General features: G+C 34.5%; 3 protein-coding genes and 1 long non-coding RNA gene across 6 annotated transcripts; 1 reads left to right on the forward strand and 3 right to left on the reverse strand.

Moving 5' to 3' along the window:
- Positions 1-169: 169 nt before the first annotated feature.
- TIP3;1 (Aquaporin-like superfamily protein) lies at positions 170-1,558 on the forward strand. The gene is made up of 3 exons (NM_105978.4): positions 170-522; positions 614-879; positions 999-1,558. The coding sequence occupies exons 1-3, from the start codon at positions 381-383 to the stop codon at positions 1,395-1,397; spliced, it is 807 nt and encodes a 268-aa protein (NP_177462.1). The 5' UTR covers positions 170-380; the 3' UTR covers positions 1,398-1,558.
- On the reverse strand, positions 1,269-5,044 carry AT1G73200 (testis-expressed sequence 2-like protein (DUF2404)). Its single transcript, NM_105979.3, has 7 exons — positions 4,596-5,044; positions 4,137-4,375; positions 3,401-4,046; positions 2,948-3,314; positions 2,731-2,825; positions 2,348-2,542; positions 1,269-2,273 (listed from the first exon to the last, which is right to left on the reverse strand). Exons 1-7 carry the CDS (start codon positions 4,797-4,799, stop codon positions 1,680-1,682), a joined length of 2,340 nt encoding a protein of 779 aa, NP_177463.1. The 5' UTR covers positions 4,800-5,044; the 3' UTR covers positions 1,269-1,679.
- A 933-nt stretch (positions 5,045-5,977) lies between these two features.
- On the reverse strand, positions 5,978-9,178 carry AT1G73210 (hypothetical protein (DUF789)). 3 transcript variants are annotated; one of them, NM_001334575.1, is made up of 7 exons: positions 8,584-9,178; positions 7,676-7,860; positions 7,336-7,570; positions 7,165-7,250; positions 6,986-7,077; positions 6,280-6,904; positions 5,978-5,985 (listed from the first exon to the last, which is right to left on the reverse strand). In NM_001334575.1, exons 1-6 carry the CDS (start codon positions 8,677-8,679, stop codon positions 6,654-6,656), a joined length of 945 nt encoding a protein of 314 aa, NP_001319371.1. In that variant the 5' UTR covers positions 8,680-9,178; the 3' UTR covers positions 5,978-5,985; positions 6,280-6,653. The 3 variants fall into 3 exon arrangements, with proteins under 3 accessions (NP_001319371.1, NP_974135.1, NP_177464.1); NM_202406.2 differs by lacking the exon at positions 5,978-5,985 and having other exon boundaries at positions 6,202-6,904; positions 7,676-7,854; NM_105980.4 differs by lacking the exon at positions 5,978-5,985 and having other exon boundaries at positions 6,202-6,904; positions 8,584-9,172.
- A 3,580-nt stretch (positions 9,179-12,758) lies between these two features.
- On the reverse strand, positions 12,759-12,995 carry AT1G09373. The gene has a single exon (NR_139613.1). It is a non-coding gene; the product is annotated as an other RNA (long non-coding RNA).
- Between the last annotated feature and the right edge of the window lie 3,420 nt (positions 12,996-16,415).

A 16,415-nucleotide genomic window follows, 5' to 3' on the forward strand; every position in this document is an offset into this window, starting at 1 on the left:
AGTTTTCCCAACTCTAGAAGGTTCATATGCTTGTTTATCTACTTGGCACACATGCATGCTTAGTCAACACAACACATACACATACATAAACACGTACACGAGGACATGTATTATATATCCCGAACCTAATAAGGTTCGTCCAAAAATAACTCACCAAGAGAAGATAAGAAAGCAGCACGAACACCAACTCTTAAGGAAAACATCTAAGTTATGGTTAAGTAATTGCATGCAATTTAAAGCTACGTGTCCAGCTTAAGACACTCAAGTCTCACATCTGTCCCTTTTTACTTCGACTTCGCTTCTTTTGGTTTCTTTTAAACTCTCTCTATCTCTCTCTTTCTTCTTCACACTTTGTTGTTAATTTCAAGTGTTTGATCATAATGGCAACATCAGCTCGTAGAGCATACGGTTTCGGTAGAGCCGATGAGGCTACACACCCTGACTCCATTAGAGCAACTTTAGCTGAGTTTCTCTCCACTTTTGTCTTCGTCTTTGCAGCTGAAGGCTCTATCCTCTCTCTCGGTTCGTACAAGCACCGTTCTGACTCTAATACTTGAGTCTTTGCATATGTGATATGACTTCAGACTTCTGACTTTTTTTTTCTTCTCCTTAGATAAGTTGTATTGGGAACATGCGGCTCATGCGGGGACAAACACACCAGGAGGGCTGATTTTAGTAGCGTTGGCTCATGCGTTTGCTCTGTTTGCTGCTGTTTCAGCAGCCATTAATGTCTCCGGCGGACACGTTAACCCGGCAGTCACTTTTGGTGCTCTTGTTGGAGGCAGAGTTACAGCGATCCGCGCCATCTACTACTGGATCGCTCAGCTTCTTGGAGCCATCCTCGCTTGTCTCTTGTTAAGGCTCACAACAAACGGCATGGTAACACTAGTCAACTTCATATATATCTAGCTAGTACTTAGTGTTGCAATGCTTTTTAAGATGGAACCTACCATATTAATATAGGGTATATGACTTAAAAAGAGTTTGTGTTCATGCAGAGACCAGTTGGTTTCCGTCTAGCATCAGGTGTTGGAGCGGTTAATGGACTTGTATTAGAGATCATTTTAACATTTGGCTTAGTCTACGTAGTGTATTCCACTTTGATTGATCCAAAACGTGGAAGCCTCGGGATCATAGCACCGCTTGCAATCGGACTCATAGTTGGGGCAAACATCTTAGTAGGTGGACCATTTTCTGGTGCTTCGATGAATCCAGCTAGAGCTTTTGGTCCAGCGTTGGTGGGATGGAGATGGCATGACCACTGGATCTATTGGGTCGGACCATTCATCGGTAGTGCTTTAGCCGCCCTTATATATGAGTACATGGTCATACCCACCGAACCACCTACCCACCACGCACATGGTGTACACCAGCCCTTGGCCCCTGAAGATTACTAGATGGAACTTTCCTCATGTCACCACTGCTTTTGTTCGTTGTTCAAGCTCTCTTTGTCTGTATGATGAGATCACTTGCATAGATACTTTTTTTCTTATGCTACTCTTATGTTGTAATAATAAAAAATAAAGAACGATTTCGCAATGCTCGATATCTTTTTACCAAACATGAATACAAGTACCAATACCTATACTCTAATCTATTGACTTTCTTCTGTCTATCAGTTTTGTGTTCGTCTGAAACCTGAAAAAGAAAGAAAGAAGCTTCTTCTCCTTGTTATTGTGTCAAGGTCCTCTCATCTTTTCAACAATCTGTCTACTTTTTTCCTCAACGTGACGTTTCTTCTCTTCAAACTTCTCTCCCACTTTCTTCCTAAAATCGAACATCCTCGCCTTTGCTGCCCCCATTTTCTTTCCTTTTGAATTTGAATCATCCTCTTCACCCGAAACAGTCGACATAGACGGTGATTGACCAATACCCGGAATTATATCTCCCGCACTGCCTCCTCTCGCTATTGTATCATGCTTTTCGCTGCTTTCCAGCAGTGGAGTCTTGAGTTCTTCTAAGGATTTGTCACTCTCTACTAGGAGAGCTATGGAATTAGCTGATGGTGCAGTGTCAGCCGACACAGATTCTTCCTCAATTCTAGGCTTCTGCGGGATGTTGACAGTTTTCTGCATTTGTTCAGAAGTCGGTGGCTTGTCAGCTTTAGATTTCGCTTCTGCAGCTTCCAAATTTTCGCGATCACTGGTGGAGTCTTGATTCAGCCACATGAATGGAGCGACATTGCGTTCGACCCAATCATCCTTTTCAGCTGTCATCCAAGGAATGGTAACGCTTTCACAATTGGGGAGCACCATGACGTCTCGTATCGCCGTCTGCAGAATTTGTTTTTTGTCTTATGGTTAGTTAGGAATTCCTTCATAAACAAAAAAAAAACGCAACAGCTTACCTTGAACCGGTTGACCAAGAACATAGCAACATGGCTGTTTGTGATTTTGTGTTCACCAACAGAAGAGACAAGGTTGAATTCAATATCAGGCATGCTTGTGAAGCCAAACCACAGTTGATCAGATGGAGGCGGCTTCATGTGTACACACAGTGTCCCTCGAAGCGAAGACACCCCTATAGACAAAGTAATTGGGACCTGCAGTTTTACAAAACGAGATAGTCTAAGATACTACAAGAGCTAAGAAAAAGGTGTTTCTAATTCTGCTTGCAGATCCTATTAATCATGCCACAATCCGAGCTTGTGAAGCTTGGGCAGTGAGGGAACTAAGAGTGCAACAAGCAACGAAACTGTCTTCTAAACATAACAGAAAAACGAAGATCAACCTGGGAAACTTGTTCAACGATGTTCTTCAGCATAGACTTCCACTTGGATCCATTGCTCGAACCTGTTTTTGTACCTTTTGGACCCTTCGATTCATCTGCACAGATGAAAATAAATATAATTTCTCATCCTTAGTCTAATGCTTCTAAGCATTATGCAAAACCACAAGAAAATGGATTAGATGATTACATAAAACCAATCAGCAAATACCGTACTAACCAGCTTTATCAGTTCCACCACTTTTCACATCTTGTGCATCAACAGTTCCTCCGGGAACATTTAATTGCTTTTCAAAATCTGCAAGACCTTCAAGGAGATCTGGTGGAACATCCCCAGCAGAATTTGGCTGCAACTTTCCCTCAGCTATGCCTTTCTGCAAATCTTCCTCTCGAGCATCAACCCGAGTTTCAACTTCAAGTCCCGCACCACCAGTGTATTCAATATCTATTTCGAACGCCCACACACCATTCATCTCCATTGGAAGAATTCTCGTACCGTGTATGTAAGGCGGGAGATTTCCAATGTCTACGTCACAGCAGATTAATTCGCCTATGTAGCTGGGAATTCTCATGTTGGACATTATCCGCTGTTTAAACACAACAATAGTTAGATAATAAATGAACGCAACCAATATCCTCATTCAGTGAAAGCTTTCATATTCATGGAACAGACCTGGATTCGTTCGCGCACTAAATTCTTCAGTACTGTGTTCTGTTTAACATCAAAAAACAGCCGAGATAATACTACGTTCAATGCCAATGTTCCTTCATCAAAAGACTTGTCTTCTGAATCTACATCTGATGCATGACTGCTATGGCTCCAAGAACGTGAGATAACTTGGACATCAGTTTCCTCCGGGATGTTATCTTGCATCCTCCTTGCTGAGGTACTCTTTCCAGAGCTACCAGTAGATTGTGAATCTTGGTAAGAACGGGATGAAGTCTTCTTGTCGTCACGAATCGACGGGGGAAAATTCACTTTAGTTGAGCACTTTTTCGAAAATTTCTTCCAGATCAAACGAACCTTTGATGAAGGACCATCTGCTTTAAGCCCCTTGTCCAATGACTCAAAACTAAACCCAGCTGATGGTTTCATAAAAGAAGGATAGGCAGCATTAAGGGAAGCCAGATAGTTCCGGAAATCTTCTTTCAATTTGGTGGACCAAATAAACCTTTCCTGATTCTCGCAAGCAGCAAGACGAAGAGCTTTACACCATGACTCCTTCTCCCAAGAAGTCTCTAAGAAAATGTAAAACACTCTGTTTCCTTTATACAAGACAGAAGTTTTGCTTTCTACTTGTATAGGAAATCTTTTAGCCCTAAGATAACATAAAACAAAGGAGTATGAATACGAAACTCGAAACATTATCGAAAATGGATCCGATTAATACGCTTTTTGAGAGTCTTACCATTTCCTTGTTGGTCCAGAGCCTGAAACAGCGTCAACAAAGCAACCTTTCAAAGTAATAGGAGTCTGAGGGCCATCTAATGAATCAGACAAGATGAGCTTATGATCTTTGATGCGAGCAAATCTCCTAACTGGATGTACCTCCAAGAGATCTACTCTCTTCTTCTTTTGCTCTTTTGGTAATTTCTCCTTCATCCAATCTTTTACATTTTCATCTAATTCCAATATCCAGATCACTCCCTGAGAGATATAAGATATCAAATGCATCAACACAATGAAATCAAACACCTTCCACTTCAGATATCTAAAAATAGAGAAAATCATCAAAATTGCCTCAATACCAAAACCACCAGATTCTAATTCTGACTAATCGGAACTAAATTAGGGTTTCGTTGAGATCACCAATGCAAGAAACTCAATGTACACTGCGGAACTAACGAGAAACTTTAAAACTGATCACCTGTTTGTTGAGACTAAAATCAATGGATTGGCGAGGATCAAAACTCTTGAAGTTTGGATCAGAACTCGAATTCGATTCCTGACGATCTCTTTTCCGATTCAATCGCTTCAGAAGATACAAAAACCCTACAACTTCCGCCGTAACGATCGCAAGAATCCCAAGTAGAATTCCAAATACGAAAGCGAAACCCGTAAACGAAACCATCTCCGGGAAGACCACAAGTCTCTCGATTGGTCAACTAGTGGAGAAGATTTCTTACGAAGGAATCAATAAGAGAAGAAAACGCGTAATGTTGTATAGTTCATGTCACTTGGAAGAAGAAGAAGAAGAAGGAGGATGAGATTAATTTGATTGATAAACTTTGCAATTTCCAACCAAATAATTTGCTCAAAAAAGAATTATTATTTTTTTTTTTTTTGAAAAACAAAAGACCATTATCAGAAGAGAGAGTATCCAGCTAACAAAAAGCGAAAAATTGACTCAGAAAATCATAAGAAAACATTTGAAAAACAACCATAAATGTAGTGGTTGGAAAAAAAAAATCATAAAAGTTTATTTCTTAACATATTAATATGAAATAGGATTTTTTGTTTACTGATTTGATATATTTAGTATTGATTTTATGATTAAATTTTATGTTTTTATTTTAAGTAGATGATAATTTAGATTTTATTACTTATTGTGTGTACACATGAAAATCTACATAAATTCATTTCAAATCGCTAAAGACATAAAGATTTCAAGAATCCATTGCATGTGTTTTTATAGGTTGGATAATTTGGTTAAACTCAAAATTATATCAAAATATTGTGTATTGTATTTTAAATTTACTACATGTTAATGTTACCATTAATTATGTTTGATTGTTAATGATCTACATGTTAAATTTCAGGGTTTAATCGATTTGAATGCAATAAATAAGAAAATGCCAACAAAAATGCAAAGAAGAAATTGTCAATATAATTTTAAATTTACTACATGTAATTTCATATAAAGTTAGCATTAATTATTTTTGATTGTAAGTGAATTACATGTAAAATTTAGGGTTCGATCGATATAAATGCAATAAATAATACAACGACAACAAAAATTGACAAAACGATCGGTTGTGATTGTAAATATCATTAAATTGTCTATATAATTTAAAATGTACAACAATACATTTCATTTCATATACAATTAGCATTAATCTTTTCGTTTGTCAGTTATCTAAATTTTAAAATTCAGGATAAGATCAATTTTAATACGATAAATAAGAAAACGACAACAAAAATTGTAAAAACAGTATGTTACAATTGTAAATGTTATGAAACTGTCTATATTATTTGTATACCATGTAGGCATATACCTACCTGTGTTCAACAAAAAAATAAAATAAATACTTTTTTACCTGTGTTCGACAGTAAATATCAGCCCGATATAGCAAAACAATTTTGTTGAACTAGTAAGTTTGACTGTTTCAGTTTGGGATTGCACAATTCTTTTAAGCTTCGAAAAGAACATAGAAACAATTTAAATTAAATTATAAAGAACATAGAAAAAAAAGTATGCAACAACTGTTACTAAGTAAATATTGTATGACAACATCGTCATCATATTCAACACTAAAAAATCTTGAAAAGAAACGAAAGGACATATCAAATCTATCAAAAACAGTCTTCTTCTTCCACTCATACCGACATACAAGAAAGACAGATTTTTTTATATATTTTAGACAGAAAAGTACAAAACAGAGTCCTCTGTTCAAGGTCAATTTACATGATCTCTCACCCAAGAAAAGAAAACAACTTTCTTGTTTTCTCAACACCGTTAAAAAAAAAGAAAAAAAAGCTCTGTTTTCTTCTTAGAAACTTCCATGATTGGCTTGCAAAAGGAGAAAAAACTCCGCGATGGCGGTTGCTACCTAAAACAACACAACGAGCCAGACAAAAACAAAAAGAACAAAAAACACAGAGAAACAAAAGGAGCTTGAAAACAACAAAGAAAAAGGGTTATGAGGTCTTTTTTTTTTGTTTAAGGTTTGGAGAAGGATAAACATACGAACGACCCGATTGATCTTTAGAAGCTCGAGTTAAGGAAGAAGTTATAGTCATGGTGATCAACATTGAGCTGTTTCAGCCATGAATCCGCAGCGCTTTGAAGATAAAGCAACCGGTCCTGGTCAAACCCCGTCTTCCCCCAAAGATCTCCTTGCATTTTGTAAGTTGTTACACCAAACGGAGGCAATGGCATTCTCTTGTTTATTACGGAATCTTCACAAAACTCTGTTTCTTCATTGTTGTTGCTTTGATCTCCTTCCACCACATTATCTGCAGCATTTTTAACACCATTAATAAAACCAGAAAATGGTGCTTGTTACTGAGCAATGAATTCGAAGTGATCATACGTACCTTGAAAAGACGAAGATAGAGTATGATAAGTTAGGAAGCCTGTCGTCAAATCTTTCTCGTTCCTGCAGGTTGGGATGTGGTATATCGGGTACCTAATTCATCAAACCATCACTCAATCACTATTTCTAGCAGTTAACCAAACAGGAAGGGTTTTGTTAACTTAACAAAGAACTACTTACCACGCAACAGCCATCCAACTTGCAGGAGACATGTCGACACTCCTTAAGGTCATGAGTCCCGGATATTTCTCCACCAATACGTTTATCTGAACAAGAACCAAGAACGTTACTTTCGTTTCAAAACTGAGAATGAGGTTACTAAGAAATGAAAATGAAAGGAGAGAAGAGAACCTTGTCGGTTAAGGGAATCCGCTTGTGCGGAGGATCTCTTTCAATGTACTTAAAGTCAAGGTTACCAAGTCTATCTTTCAGCAACGGTGAACCATCCGGATCGAAAACCGAATCTTCAGAGACAGCATCCCATGTTTTGCTTGAATCATTGCTCATTGACCTTGACAACAACTTTTCACTCTCACTATCGCTCCAACCCTCGCTACTCTCAGATTCAGCCACCTCATTCTGGTTCCTGCAACACCCAAGAACAAACCATCAAGAGATGTTCTAATACTTCCATAGTCAAACTTTCATCACAACAGACTAAAATGTCACAGAATCAAGTGGGAAACGTAACCTGGAAAGCAAGGCGGGTTTGTTAGTGTGGATTTGGATAGCGGATAGGTACGGGACGTAGTACTGCATAACGGTTTCGCCATTGTTTAAATCAACCTGTGTGCCAAAGCCATACGCACTCATCTCATCATAACAATCCCAGAGATCACCAAGCCTGAAATACTCAATCTCCTCCTTTCCCTGTTCCTGCCACAAATTGTTAATATCATCAACTCACAAAGCTCTGAAACTAACACACTACAAAGCAGCACACTGAAAGCCAATGTTTAGCTGATAATCTAGCTATCATTAACTCCTAATTACCCCCAAAATGTAAATGCAACAACATGATCTTTAGGTTATTAGACCAACATGTATTGAGCTCTTAATCCATAATCAGAGATATAAACCAAGATTACTGAATAAGACAACCTTGTAATGATACAGAACCAGAGGATATACCAAAGCAACCAAGAAGATTCAACCAAAACTCAGTACTTAGCTAATGGATTACTGAATATAATAGTAATATAAAAAATAGTTGAGTAAAGCAATTCTGTCGCACGTTTCCACGTGGTGTTATAGAATCCATAAACTGATGTGACACCATTTAAATTGGATATAGATTTCATAGATAATTTTTCTCCTTGATGGACCATGCAATTATTGTCTCTATAGCCCAAATCTCATCTGAAAACTCACACCAAATCATTAAACTATTACAAGTTCTAGGTTGTCTGATACATCACCCTTGATTAAAAATAAGACCTTTAGGACAAAATCTGCTGATTAGAGACGAGAGATTTGTGGGGAGAGACAATCGATTAAAATAGTTTTTTAAAATTTGATTAGTTGAGGCTTAAGACCTTAATTTACCCCCAAATTAAGGATTAGTCTAAGAGAATGAAGAATTAAAAAAAAAAAAATTACCTGAGGAAGAGAGAAGGAAGGAGGCTTAGGAGTGATTCCTAAAAGAAACCTCTCCAGATTCGAACGACCTTTAGTTGAAGAAGACCACCACCACATTCTCTCAATTCTTCTTCTTCTTCTGCTTGTTCTTGGTCGTCTCAATCTCTCTGATTTGAGATCTTTATAAACAAATTTGAGTCCACAAAATGGAACACAAAGTTTGGAAATTTAATAATTTCCAGATTATTTTAGTATTTACATAGAATCTTTTTATGTAAATCCCATTACTCAGATTCTCACCCAATATTCCAAAAAAAAAAAAGATAACTCTCACCAAAAAAAAAAAAAAACAAGAACACAGATTCTGGGTTTTGTTAAAAATCGAAGCTTTCGATTATAAAGAGAAAATGAGAATCATAAACTGGGGTTTTTTTTTTGACTTTATCTCAGATTTTGAGGTTACAGTTTTAACTCTCAGATGAAAAATGGGGACAGAGAAACTGAAGTAGAGAGGTTGAATAAAGAAGCTTTCAGAGTAGGATTTGCTTTGTATTAATGGAAGAAGGAAACGAAGAGGACGAAACGCTTCTTCTCTTTCTCTTTCTCTTTCACTCACTCTGATCCTTTTTTTATTTGATTTATTATGTTATTAATTTCCAATTTTTTAATAAACCAAAACCCCCCTCAAGTATGAAACTGAAGACTTTTGTTTCTTTCTAACACAAATAAATAAATTATATAATTAATAAAAAAAGACAACTCGTATCTAGCTGAATTAAAAAAGAGTGGATTGCGATATTTATTATTACATAATAATCATAATTGTATATTTATATAGATAGCAAAGAAAAAAAAAATTAGAAAATGTGGACATGATTACGTCATTACAAATTTACAAGTACACCAAAAATCTAGTCATATTGCAAATAAAAATTAAATTGGTTATTTATACATCGAATGTGTTGATGACCTTTTTTTTGCATTATGTATTTATCTAAGAAGATAATTAGCTAAATATGGATTAAATGAAATTTTGGAGATCACGAGGACGTTAGGCATAACAACTAAAATAAACCCTTTTAAAATTGTGCGGTGAGTGATAAAGCTTTTCGAAAACAGCCATTAATAAGATTTTGTTTTTTTTCGTAAGTTTTGTTATTGACGTAATATATTTAATGTTTTTTTTTAATATAATGGTTTAAGAAACTGTAAAGACACAAATATAATAAACGGAAAGAGTTGTTTAATGCTGATTACTGGTTAGTTTATGTAGATATTTTATGAGAGATATTACATGTCTTTTATAGGTAATATATCTCTATTTTAAAAAATATATATATATATATTTCTAGTTTTTCTCACAAACAAAGAATATCTTATAGGATAGCAAATTATATATGTTTTAAAAATATATATATATATATATATATAGTATATAGCAAATTATATAGTTTTTAGAGCTCTAACAAAGAAAAATGTTCTTATTCTCAGTCGATAAATAATAATTTAAGCATTTTTTTTGGAATTGTGATTTTACTATTTCATCACTAGTTTTTGTTTTGAGGAACTAATAAAACATTATTTTCTAAAATAATTTACTTTGAAATGAGAAAATAACTAATATCCGTCATGTTTATTTTGTCGTTAAATTGATTCATTAACAGGAAATTACAGAGTGAATACTTAATACCAAGATATTACATATTTCTGAGAATTAAGTATACCTGATTTAGCTATATATATCTATATCTCATCTGCAAGACTGCAACATTTGTTTTCGGCTAATATGCTGAAAGTCAAAACTTGCAAAATTGGGATAGCAAAAGGTAAATTGCTATGAGAAAGTGTTTCAATCTTGATTTGAACTGTTGAAGGTTTTTGTAATAGACGTCATATTTAATCCAGCATAGGAGACTAGGAGTCAATACCGACGTAAACTTAATTATCAGACTAAAAAAAAGTCAGAAGGAAGATAATTATAACACAAGTACAATAAATAATTTTTTAAGAATGTGAGAATGTGAGAGTGAAATAAGAAGAGCGAAGTATGCGAACACTGAAGAGTGTTGTGTCGGAGCAGTGCGTTTACTGCTAGACAGACGCGTGTTTGCCAAAACTGCGTCGGTCTCTCGCGTTTTGCTTCTTCTTTTTTATTCTTTTCAATTTTTCTTTCTTTCTTTACACTGTCTTCTTTTTCTTCTTTTTTTCCCAGTTTAATTATTCAAAATCTTATCAATTATTTTATTTTTCTAAATCACGCTCGAGGCTGATTCTTTCATTCAAAATCAATTGTATTCTTACTAATTTCCAATGTTCTAAGTATTTTTTTCATTTGTGATTAGCAATTACTGAAACTGTATTAAAAAATTCTACCGACGAGGTAAATGGAGTCATGTGTGGTATAGATTAGTGTAAGAAAATGGATAGTGGACATTGAAATGATTAATTAACTCACTACATAGTCTCTAAAATAGATGCTATAGCATCTAATAAAAAGTGTAAATGATCAAGTTGGATTCTAGAAAGCTCTCAGCAATTTCTTTTGTTTTTTGTGAAAGAGCATTTTCCTATAAAAGATTTAAATTATATTGAGATGTCAAAGAAAGGAAAAAACAATCTGAAAATGATATTGTTTGTTTTAACACGTGGGGAAAGTGGTTTGTTACTTTGTTTAGCTAAAGTCACGTGTCCAATATGTTGTCGTATCCTCATCACACTACTCCGAGTCGCTATGTCGCCAACGCTATGGAGTTTTTATTATTATCAACAAACTTAAATCGTTGTACTATAGTGAAGTGGTTATAGTGTTATTGATTATATGTGTTGGACCGTGTGATGCAACGAATATGCCCATCTCAGAGATGTGACTACAGAGCTACAAATTATGGTCAATAACTCGCTTGGGCTTAGGCTTAGCTCAATTTCTGAGGCCCATTTATTTTCTTTTTGATAAAGTATTTGCTTCTTTTTTCGCGGCAATTCTTTGTTTATGTATCATACCTCAAAACAAGTAAAAGACAAGAAGATCTTGTGTTTATTCGAATAAACTCGCACCTGCATTAGTTTTTACGGTCTTGGTTCTCTTGTATGTGTTGTATTTTCAGGGTTGTATCATGTATGACCAATATCAATATGAAATGGTACTTAAAAATTTAATATCTAATTTTCTTTTTATTTATCGATAAATGTTCAAGTTAGTTAACATCTCTCATGTTTTAGATAATTAGTCTCTCATAATCATTCACTATATAAACAAGAATAAAACAACAATGAAAACGTCAGTTTTTAGGAGACTACTAATAAAGACACACCTAATATGGAAGACCAATAACCATTCACTAAATTGACTCTAGTGTATCCCATTTTCTTGTTATCTCTTTGATTAAATGCATCTTTTTATTTCTTTGACAAAAGAATCATTGCAGCCTTTGGCACTTTAGTCCTACATTGGTGTGCAACTTCATCAACTATCTATAATCTGCGACTGCACACCGGTTCTTGACGTGATAGGCAATGCAACAAGAATGCTATTGTCGACCTATTGGTCAAGGAGTTTTCTCGTTGGCACATTGGAGACTACTTGTTATCCAGATCAGAAAAGATTTTTATTCAAGGTTGTGTACCAAATAATACGGACGTTTATGAGGTTTCAACAGAGATGGGCTGGATAGTACTCAACTGTCCTTAGAGAACTTGAGTCTGACAATCAGAAAGCATGCATGTTAAGGTTCATATGCAATTTTCAGCTAGATGATTATGGAACTCTAGTCGTTATTTCTTTTTTTTGGTTTAACACTCTAATCGTTTTTAGTTTGTGGATCTTTGCATTTTGCATTTCGTTGGCATGAGAGTTGGTGGAGTCAAATTATCTGATTTTGTATTATTTTTCTAATTCTATTTAAAGTTTCAGTTTGAATTATTGCTAGTCTTTTTTCATTGTAGCTCGGATACTCGTCTGAGAAATATGATTTGGATCATGTTTTTGTCACATCCAATGCCTAATCTTTAAGAGTGGAAAACACTATCTGGTTCTGATTCTATTATAGAAACCTTCTCTTCTTTACCATTTATATCTTTGATAATTGGACTTTACAATTTATTCTCTCATCTCCTTCCTATGTTTCTTCATTCTTGTTTTCAAAACAGAGCAGCTTGATTAAGGGAATGGTTTTACATTTAATGTTCTTGAACTAAAATATCCGGACAGGCCGGTCCAACCACGACCCGGCAAGATCAGATTACATGTTTGACTGTAAGTGTAGAGAGCACGAGGGTCATGCAGGTCCTTTGGTCTTCAGGTTTGTAACATAGCATCCATGTGAATCAATGGATCTCAAGGACTATCTTCTTACAAGGTTGATCTGAAAGCTTTGCTCTTTCACAGATCAAAATGGTGTAACCTCAAGTGTGATTTTCACTTTCACCGTACCGCATCATCTTCTGGTGATTACTAACTAACTGTGGATAGTTTTTAAGTTTCAAGTTACTCAAAGCATGAGAATTAGGGTAGCATTTCTTCATGAAACTCACTATAATAGAAACCGATTGCAGTCACGTCTAGCACAATTCCATCGTCTAAATGCAAGAATTTGTCTCCATCCTAGATATTAGCAAATTTGTCCAAAACGTCATTACCATTTCATTGAAAAAAAAATCGGGCATTTAGGAAAATACCTTATACTGAGTGATACATAATCAGGTAAAAATCTAAAAAAGTAAAATAGGAAGGATATATGTTGGTAACTAAAATGTAAATGCTTAGATTGTTCGTCATCCTCCATTTTTCCCTATCTTTAACCTGTAAATGGAATTATATTCCATTACCTCTAAATGGAATTGAAAGAGGTCGACATATAATCTACTAATGTGAGTTGGTATTTTTTTGGGTAGATATATCGAGAAACAAAAATAGGAAAAAAATATATATTCAATTCAATGGCAGAGTTCTCTCATGTTAAATTTTATAATTTAGTAACATATATCAACTGTAGGTTAAACTGCCAAAACATTTTGGGGATACAGGTATACAGAACTGCAAAACATTTCAATGATTTCTCTTGTGTTCATTTATTTGTTGATTTTTATTTAACAATTAGGTTGTAATACCTTTAATGTCAAGAGATTGTGAACCAAGTGATAGTGTTTTTATATTTTTTTATAGAAAGATATAGGCTTGCCTAACTTTAACAGAGCATTTGGAGTGTTCCCACAACTCGTCATCCACTAATTATTGATCAAGTACTACATATCCCAAATTCTTTATTATTGTGGAAAATAATTGATAAGAAGACAAATATAAATGGATTTAAGTAACGATTGGATGATCATTTGGTATGGTAGTATATTGCATTTATGTCGTGTCATTACTAGTTCTTCCACTAGTGAGTGTATATTCGGTCTTCCTCATTTTTATGCTTCTTTCATCTAATTGATGAAAGACAGACTAAATTCTTTTCTTTCTTATGTCACTTTGCAACATAATGTGATGTGGTTCACTAACACTCGGATGTACATAGGTATGCTTAGCATTAGCTATTATAGTATAATACATATATGGATATGTGCGTGTATGTTCGGACTGAATTAAAGATTTACTCGTTATTTTTGTGAAATTCTGGTTGACATATATAGTTTCGTAATTACACTTCTACGATACCCTTAGTTCCATATATGGCGAACCGAACATAATTTATTAATATTTGTTCTTTTTTATCAGCCAAATACTCTTATTTCAATAATCGGGTAAATGCTTTACCAAAGTCTAGACTAATTTCCAGAATTAATGGAAGATTAACGTCGTTCTTTTATTTTGGGATTCATAACACATATAGTGGCCAAGATTGAGATCGCACTAAAATGGTTTGAACAATAGTCTCTCCTTCTTTCAGGAAGAATGGAGAACACTTCGATCATTGAATCGCTATTCTTCGTTACACCGATTTGAATTGATTATTTTATGTTTGCATATATATCTCGACAGAAACATCCAAATCTTGTATTCAAAATGATATCAGGAATTTGTTTTCTCAATTTTTGTTGCCTCCTAACACTTATAATTCCACGATTTATAGTATATACAAAAGACTTCGAAAACTATAGACATGTACATAACAGTCCCATGGAATCAAAAGTAGAATATGCCATATATCCCATAGACATAAACACTTTAATTCTCATCTGTCCACGATATATAAACGAATAACAAATTCACACGCAAATTGTCACCACATACGAGAAAAACACATGAAAAAGGAGCTTTGGCTACGCATATTCCTCCTAAAAAAAGGTATATCTTAATCAAGAAAAAAGTTTATAGATGATTATACTAACGTAGACGATAATACTAGACGGACGTAATCACAAGTACTAACATTTTCACCCTCGAGATCATATTACTATATTCCAAATTGAAATTTTATATAAGAAGTTCCGGCTAATTAACACCATTAACACAAACAAATAATATTCACGTGACGAAGATTCATGAACGATATGTTGCTTTCCAGATGGAGTAATAAGTCCAAATATATATATTTGTTAGTGATGTTTGTGTTTGTGTAATGTTTTGTATACAACAAACAAGGATGATTCTATCACGGAAAACGACCTTCGGAAATTTTTTGTATTGATCGATAGCATGCAAAAACTTACATAGGTATAGTCATATAGAGCCTAGACCTAGGTTTGAAAAGGAAAATGAATTTTCACATTCTAGAGAATAGGAAAAACTTAATTAAGAAAGGAAGATAGAGATAGGTACATCAAATATACGAAAATATATTACGTACCAATAGACCCCCCACATCACGTAATGTCCTAATCCTACTATTAATCCCACTTTCTTCATGGGCTCTTGGGATGATCGCACCTCTTTAATTAACTAATCTTTAATAATGCCATTATGCAACAACTTTTTGATAATTGGATAACCTAAATCGAAAACTTAAGTAGTTGCAGAGTCTGTGAAAACCGAATAAAATTGAGTTCTAAAAGTTATGCTAGCTAAGTTTTACAAGTAAATATTTCTATTTGCAACTTTTTCTCAGATTTGTTTGTTCCATTTTTCATTATTACTCAGATTGATAGTTTTTTTCTGTTCATTATCTCTCTATATGGAATAATAGTTATTAAACGCCAAAAAACGGATCAACTATAATTTTGGCTTAGATTTCTCATTTACTTTTTTTAGGTAAAGAAATCTAGTACTACACACATAATCGCTGAACCGTACATGTATATTGTAAAGAGTGTGTATGCAGTATGCCATACGTAACACTCAAGTACTTACGGATGAATATACGTTCACTTAATTACAACGGGTTTCTTGCAAATTATAAACTCAAATTTCATGTTTTTATTCGGCCAAAAACCCGCAAAACGAACCAAACTTTGGAAATCACGATCGATCGAAATAATATTTGACAAGTATCAAGCCACATGCATTGGTTACACATCATATTATTCAATTTGTAATTTTAGCTATGTGTTGTCCTCATGCATCATAAATTTTTTTTTTCTCTTTCTCGTCACGCATCATGCATTCTAACCGTAACCTTTGTCGTTTATTTTCTTTTTCCAATATATTTAAAATTAGTGGGAACTAAAAGAGTTACGTTTGTTGCAAAAAGAAAAATGAGTTACATTTGTAGACAAAAAGATGAAAGAGAAGTATAGACAAATAAAACAAGAAGGAAAAAGAGAGAGTTGCATTTTTGTTAATGTCACGAATCAAAAGTAATTCTTCTTTTCAAGATAATTGAATTTAGAGTTGTAAATGATCATGAGAACTTAATGAACGTGTACCAATCAAACGCAACAGATAATATAGACAACACAATATAAGAAAGTTAAAT

This window comes from Arabidopsis thaliana, assembly GCF_000001735.4.
Source record: "Arabidopsis thaliana chromosome 1 sequence".
Lineage (NCBI taxonomy): Eukaryota > Viridiplantae > Streptophyta > Magnoliopsida > Brassicales > Brassicaceae > Arabidopsis > Arabidopsis thaliana.